Source organism: Nicotiana sylvestris, chromosome 11 (genome assembly GCF_000393655.2).
Source record: "Nicotiana sylvestris chromosome 11, ASM39365v2, whole genome shotgun sequence".
Classification (NCBI taxonomy): domain Eukaryota; kingdom Viridiplantae; phylum Streptophyta; class Magnoliopsida; order Solanales; family Solanaceae; genus Nicotiana; species Nicotiana sylvestris.
Window position 1 is genome coordinate 82940586 of NC_091067.1, and position 8030 is coordinate 82948615.

The 8030-nt window shown below is 37.0% G+C and overlaps 1 protein-coding gene across 1 annotated transcript; it reads right to left on the bottom strand.

Moving 5' to 3' along the window:
• Positions 1 to 7003: 7003 nt before the first annotated feature.
• Positions 7004 to 7705, bottom strand: LOC104243366 (uncharacterized). The gene is made up of 2 exons (XM_009798544.1): positions 7634 to 7705; positions 7004 to 7489 (listed from the first exon to the last, which is right to left on the bottom strand). Exons 1-2 carry the CDS (start codon positions 7703 to 7705, stop codon positions 7004 to 7006), a joined length of 558 nt encoding a protein of 185 aa, XP_009796846.1.
• Between the last annotated feature and the right edge of the window lie 325 nt (positions 7706 to 8030).

An 8030-nucleotide genomic window follows, 5' to 3' on the forward strand; every position in this document is an offset into this window, starting at 1 on the left:
TTCGATTCACTCACCCTCCCACCTTCACGAATTTACTTATCACTTGTTTGAAATAGTACAATAATTATAATCTCACAATAATCTCATTCTCGATTTACGTCGATTAACTTACGACGAAGCTTTATCGTACAAAAATATGGGATGTAACATCATTCCCACCTTTGGAACATTCGTCCTCGAATGTTGACTGATGTACTTATCATTTTCATAACTTATGTCCTCTGAATACTTTTGTACTTTCCTTGCCATTTAGGAAACTGTTCTGTGAATAATTCTAAGGGCCAGGGCATCCCCCCTTTAATTTCTTTCTCACACCATGATTTGTAGTCGTAATCCTTCTAATCTCTTAACTGTTGCTACCTTCTATCATGCAGCATGTACGACTCTAACTTTGTATGTGCGCCTATGTGACTCTTCTATTCTCTTTCCTCCAGTTTTAGCCAATCTTAAGGTCTCACTTTGTGAACATATACAAAATTATGTCAAGTCGAGGTCTGCTACTAAACTCCAGGTTACTCTCATTGATTATCCTATATGCATAAAGCTAAGTTCTTTAATGCTTCCTCATTACTTGTCATCTTAAGAATGACTGCCTAACCTCATTTCTTACTTTGTAACTTTTATCCATATATTGTTGATTTACCTCAATATCAATCTACAAGCTACCATGGATAACTGAAACTTCTTACGTAATACCTTGCCACTTGGGCTTACGTCTCATTGAGGAACATCTGAAGTGATTAGACTTATCCACCTAGAGGCGATATCATACTTCCATAACCGTATTTCATAGTATCCCAATGTGATTTACCTTACATGGGTATTTTAATCTTTTACAATTCATGAAATTCTCTTCAAATCATTAATCAATCGAAGGCCCAAATGTCATCCTTTATCTGTCACAATTACACCCTCATTCTACTAACAGAGCAGCATTCCATTTCTTCTAAATGCTACTAGTCTTAGACTCTTTTGGGTTCATTCAAGCTATATTGAGCTTTGTATAACTTAGAGAAACTACCAGCTCTCTTGTTTTCATGGGCTTAATACCGAGGACTTATCTATTTTTATCACCTACTCACTTGCCTTTTCTTATCCTTACTCCTGTCTTCCTAAAACCTTATCACTCGACCATACTTTAGCTTGCGACTGATTTTTTTATATTTTTCTGGAACATCAAGTGAGACATCACATCATCTCAAACTCTTCATTACTCTTTTAACTAGACCTCTTGATACCTAGAAACCATAGGCTGGAAGATATGCCACTGTCGACATCGCTATCGATACTGAATCCCACCGCTTCTAGCCTTCTATATAAAGTATGGACTATTCCCAACCTTCTGCATCTAAGTATCTCATACGTTGTTCACTTTTAACTTACTTACCTTAAAATCTCGCATCACATCTTCTATCTCTTTTATGACCTCCTTTCCACATTGGTATAATTCATATTCATAACTTGAAGCTCTATTATAATACTTGCACCTCTGGTGTATACACAATTCGGTGAGAGCTTCATACTGACTTCTTATTAGGCTGGTACTTCTTCTAACTGGCTTCCTTGTAGAGCCATTATAGAATATGGTTGTTGTATCATCTTTCTTGTACCTCTGATATTAAGAGTGATTCTACAATGTTCTCAATCACGATTTCTATCATTTTTTTGGGTCCAATAATCAGACTCATGATTTACTTAGTTAATATAACTTTTTAGTTTCCTCTTCCCTCTAATTAAACTTTATGTAGGCTTAAACTATCTTCCAATCTGCGGCTCATGGCATTAGTTACTACTTTAGCCTTTCATGGGTGCTATGGAATATCCATGGTATAATATTTTAACAATTCAATCTTTTGTCTATAACCTAGGCTCATTTTTTTCTTTTAACTTATATCGGAATCTTCTACGGCTGTATGATTGTCAACATATATGCTGCATGGATAATACTCCAAAATCTTAAGTGTGTTCATAACGTAACTAACTCTGGATCATTGATCGAATAATTCCTTTCGTTCCTTCTCAGCTTTCTTTAAATGTAAGCAATTACTTTTCCTGGTCTTCCTGCCCCTTGTTGCGTGCATACTTAGCTTACCTTAGTGCCCACACATATTGGAATTCCATACAACTCATATGATCTTGAATATCACTTCTGATTTTACTTCCCGTTCATTGGCCACAATAGGTGCCATTTTCTTATGGAGTACATACATTGTTGTTGTGAGACTATTGTTATAAGACCATTTCCTCCTTAGGTCACTGAGCTTAGGTTAAAGCTTTCTTCCTTACTTTCTCAGCTTGTCTTTCATTGTAGTATTTAGGGAGGATTCTCCGACTCTTGTAAAGCTGCGAGCTAATTACACCGAATAATTGACAAAAAAATTTTTGATGTCCTTTCTCGCATATAATTATCCATAGTTTACGCTCGTATGCTTGTAGGGTTGCTTCTGAACTTGATATTTTTGACTATCTTCCCAGTGTCTTTCTTTTTTATTTTAGTAACACTCATATGGTACCTTTAACTACCCCAACTATCTGAATATTTCTCAAGGATCACGATGTCATATCTACGAGACTGAATTCACCATATTGGGTTTTACTATGCTTATCTTGCACGATCTGCTAACTCTTTTGGAACCTCCTGTTTAACCATAATTAGGCTCTTCCTGAATCAATGACTGACTACTCGTTGGCCCATTCTCATATCAATATTCTGCGTAATCTTTCTTGGGTTATTTCCTTTGTCTTAACTTACATCTCGCACTGACTCCTTATCTATCAATATAATTTTGGGAAGGGACCCTTACTTCCTTTCCTTGACATCATGTTTGCATAATATTCTGGAATCGTAGCATATCTGTAGGCTTTGAATAAGTGCAATCTTGTCTCCTTTTCATTTTTTTATCGCATTCTTCCTTTGCCATTCCATAATTTCTAGAACCCCTTAATTCTGACCTTATACCACATCACTCCATATTCCCCCCTTTTGGGGAGTACTAACATTTAGTGCTACGATGATCTACGTATAAATGTTATACCTCTTCATCTTTGGCATCTTTTCACATCATCAATGACCTCACTCGCCTTGCGGTAATCATTCTGTACCAAGGATAACAAATTTCCTTACTCACGAGGGAGACACCTAACGTAACTAGCACCTACAGTCCCTTAAGCTTAACTTTGCTCACATTGCTTGCTTTAGGGAAACGTCTTCCTGAACAACCATTCTCTGAATTCCTCATGAATCTTCTTTTGTTGTCAATTCTATTATTGCCGGAACGCAATCTGAAATTCTCATAATGCTGACTATTATCAAATCACTTAGCCCCTAATTCATGTTTGTTTATCTTGTTCACCAGCCCATACTGATTTCTATTACTCTAGGGTTTAACTCTCCTTTTTGGTAGTCGTGTTGGTGTCACGAACTTATTTCTCGAAATGAGGATATAATTGTATGGCCTATACTCTTTTGTGGTCACAAGGCCTGTTACCTCTCGTATTTTCCTTCACTTGACTATAGACTCTGTAATACTATCATCTTTTTGATCTACCGTTGTCATCCATGTATCACATCTTACTCATAATGTTTTATTAACTCTCTTATTATTTCCCTAATAACCCTCCACCTATCACTTTATTCTGAAAACTTCAACATGACATTCTCTTGCATTTAGCTCCCCTTGCCCCATCCACTCACTCTTCGGGTTGCCTAACATTCTCCCTCTACTAAGGACGGGAGCCCCACTAATGTAATATTTATCTCTTCCAGTGCCTATCTTTGTAGTACTCATATCTAGATGTACTATTTCAGAATGCACCATTTGGGAGTCTCACAAGGAGATCTATTACCACATTTGCAATATCCTTCGGAAATGTCAACTAACGCAAACATTCCATCTACCCTTTTTGGGTCACTCTAACCCTAATCGGATCTTGATATCCTTCCTTCTCTTATATTATTTTTGTTAGCCCCCATATGGCATAAATAAGATGGTATAGCCAATTGTACATTCCTCTGTTATTGTTGAAGGTAACTCAAAATGCTTATATCTCCCTTCCTGAATGAAAAATAATGATAATCTTTATTAATTGGGTACCTTATACCTTTCTTCACCTTGCTTCTTTTACTTGCTGAAAATTGTGTCTAACTTCCGATTCTGTTATTCCTTTTTACCGTAAGAATGGATAAGTATTATTGACTTAAAGTTCCTTATCAAGAACCTTACACCTTTTAGTACACACATGATCTGCTGAAGACCTCACATTTACTCATCATAAGAAAGATGCAAAATCGAGTTCCTCTAACTCAACACTTCCACAACTATATCTCTTACCGACCATTTTTCTGAATGAATGCATCGTTGTATTACGAATAAGATAGAGTTTAGAAAATTAAGTTCTTACAACTAAGCTCTACCACACAATCTAGAGTAAGAAGAAAGAGTGACAGTCCTAAATGTCCTGTAGCCTCCTGCTTATAATTGTGGTGCACGACATGCCCATAAACAAGACTCTACTAGACACGGCTTGTAGACTTCCTAGGACAGAACTGCTCTGATACCACTTTTGTCATGACCCACTTATGGTCCGCGACGGGCACCCGGTACCTTACTTAATCGAGTACCAATATAACATATCTTTCTTATTGTACTTTCATTGGCAAATGGGCCAAACGGGCCGTCATGGGCTAACCAGAATAAACATAGGGGAATACTCAATATAGGACGACCCAACCTGGTATAAAACTTATACATGTGATATACGGGCCTATAAGGCCAACATGATCATTTGTAAACTCAAAACATAGGCCGGCAAGGCCATACAAGCATTCATATACATGACATCTGTCTACAAGATTCTAAGAGTACACACTTAACATAAAGGTCGGGATAGGGCCCCGTCATACCAAACAATATGCGTCTAAATTATACTGACCAAACAAGCAACTCCGGAGCAAATGGAGCGCACCAACATCTTCCGCTAAACTGATAGCCTACTTGGAGGAATCTCGACCTGTCTATCGGGACCTGCAGGCATGAAACGTAGCGTCCCCAGAAAAAAGGGATGTCAGTACAACTAATGTACCGAGTATGTAAGGCATATAAATAAGTACATAAAAGACATGGAAGAAATATAGAGTAAATGACTCAACCTATAAGCATGGATAACTCTGTAAATTATGAAATACTTATAGTGTTATGCATATGTGTATGAATGTCATGCCGTGCATAGGTACATGTGTTCATAACATTATCAAGCCTCTGAGGGCATCCCATCATATCATCCCAGCCACTGTGGGCAAAATCATCAACATATACCAGCTGATCAAGTGGTGGTGCGTATATAACACCGTAACCTTTTTCCATATATATATATATATATATATATATATACACACACACAAAAATATATACGTATATAATGCTATCTGGTCATGGGTCAATGTATATGTATAAATGAATGAAATACATGAAAATATATTAATAATCTCAATATTCTTTTCGGATAAACTTTATCAACTGTGTATTATTCTGAGACCCATGAACAGAAGATATACTAATATGTCACATGGGAAGTTAAGAACACATAGACCCCTAGTATTTCTATGAATACTTACGAAATAGTACAATAATTATATTCTTACAGTAATCTCATTCCCGAACTTATGTCGATTAACTTACGACAAAACTTTATCGTACGAAAATATGGGATGTAACACTAATGTTGAAACAAACCCCAAACTTCATACATAATAGAATCACGCTCCAAATATCTGTAAGCACAAATAAGATGAGAACTACCACTAGCATGGAATTTATTTTTTTCTAAGTTCTGATCTTTTTTCTTTTCAAGCACACTCACTCTTTTTTTCCTTTCAATTCCCTACAAGTGGCTCTCACAATTTTTTCAAATAATGCACCTTTATCCTTTTTCAATAATTTCACTCAAAAACCCCAATCATACCTCAACTTTAGCTTTCACAGGCTCATAATAATTTCAAGTGCTCAAGAGAGGTAAATGGTTCAAACAAATAGTCAATTCAAACAAAGTGAATTAGGCTTGCAATGTGGTTGCCAAAGAAATATGAATACAGGCTCAACGGGGTTAACTAAGATACACATTCATTAGGTAGGTAAAAGCATATATGTGGCTCAACAAAAAAATATTTATATCACTTCCTAGACTGAACAAGACTGTTATTTTACTTTGCAAACACACGGGCAAGTTCTAGACATCACCGACATGCACAAAATATCAATAAAAACTTCACTCACACATTGGCACATAACTCCCTTAGGATCGGATCTTTCCCAACTCTCTAGTCAGAGTAGTTAAGCAAAGTACAATCAACCAATTTAAGACACTAATCTAAGAGTCAAGAATTGAGCCTAGGCATCACAAATAAGGCACTACTGCTCTCAAAGCACAACAAAGTCACAAAAAGTCATCTCCATTTAATATCATAGCACAAGACTTCACTACTCCTACTAAAAGAAAAACTAACCACACCGAGTTCAACAAAAACCCTTGAAAAAGAACTGTGATACAAAGAAAAAACAATGGGGAATTATTACACTACCATGGGAAAATGAAATATTTTTTTCTTCGAGTTTGATCTCTCAAAAAGCCAGTTGAGGAAATACATCGTCGAGAAAAGTCAATTATATTTTTAATCAGAAGAAACAAATACAAATACACAAATACACATATATATTAACATACCACACCCCACACTTTAAATTGTGGCATGTCCCCATGACACGCAAATAAAAAGTAAGAGGTAAAGGAAACTTTCCTGATTCATCAAGTCGGTGTCCGAGTCGAAGTCGGGATCTCCTTTACACACCTGACCCAATGAATACATCCATGCCGAGAGCTTCTTTTCTGCCCTCTTTGGGTGCACCCCATACTTATCAGTTTCACTCTTTCCGATTTGCTCTTTCAAGGCCCCCTTTTCTCCCTCCATCTTGAAGATCAGCCTTTCATCTCCCACTCTGAGCATGAGCTACCTTTCTTGAATATCCAGAATTACTTTGCCCGTAGCCAAGAAGGGTCTTCCTAAAATCACCAGGACCTCTCTGTTCTCCTCCATGTTAACCATAATGAAGTCCAGAGGGAACACAAATTTATCCACCCGAACTAGCACATCTTCTATTATTCCTTCAGGTATAATTGTGGTCTGATCCACCAGCTGCAAGGACATATGTATCGACCAAATTTCTCCAATCTCTCCATTCAATTTCCTGAAAATAGACAAAGGCATAAGATTAATGGAAGCACCTAAATCACACAAAGATTTATAAAATTTAGTCCTTCCTAAAGAGCAAGGTATAATAAAACTCCCTGGATCTCCACATTTTTTAGGGAGCTTATTTTGCAAGATGGCATCACAATGCTCTGTCAGCTTGACAACCGATGTCTCTTCCATTTTTTGCTTCTTGGACAATATCTCTCTCATGAATTTAGCATAAGCTGGTATCTCTGAAAGAACCTATGTGAAGGGTATATTCACATGCGCATGCTTGAACACTTCTAGAAAATGCTAGAATTGTTTTCCTAACTTCTCTCTTCTTTGTTTCTAGGGGAAAGGTAGAGAAAACATGTATTTGCTCTCTTCAGTCTCATTATTTGTTACATTATAATCTCTCTTCTTCTTCTTCTTCTGAGATCTAATCTTCACCTTCTTCTTCAAGCCATCATCTACCATCCCTATAACTTTTTGAGTTATTTTTCTGCTCTTCCACATTCTCCACCTACCTTTCAATCGGCTTATCCTTTGCTTTGCCCTGGAATCCTCAATAGGTGCCACTCTTCAAAGACACTGCATTTATTGTCTCTTTTAGATTTCTTTCAGTATAGCGGGGAGAGATCCTGAAATCCTCTCAAACAATAGAGTAGCTAGTTTCCCAACCTGTGTAGGTCTCGAAAAGTCGTGCCAGTTCTTTGATAGATGCACCATATTCTCGTATAGCTGAGCCATGAGTTTCAAGCCTCTCATTTGTCTTGATAATGAAAGTCTTCATTAGATCTTC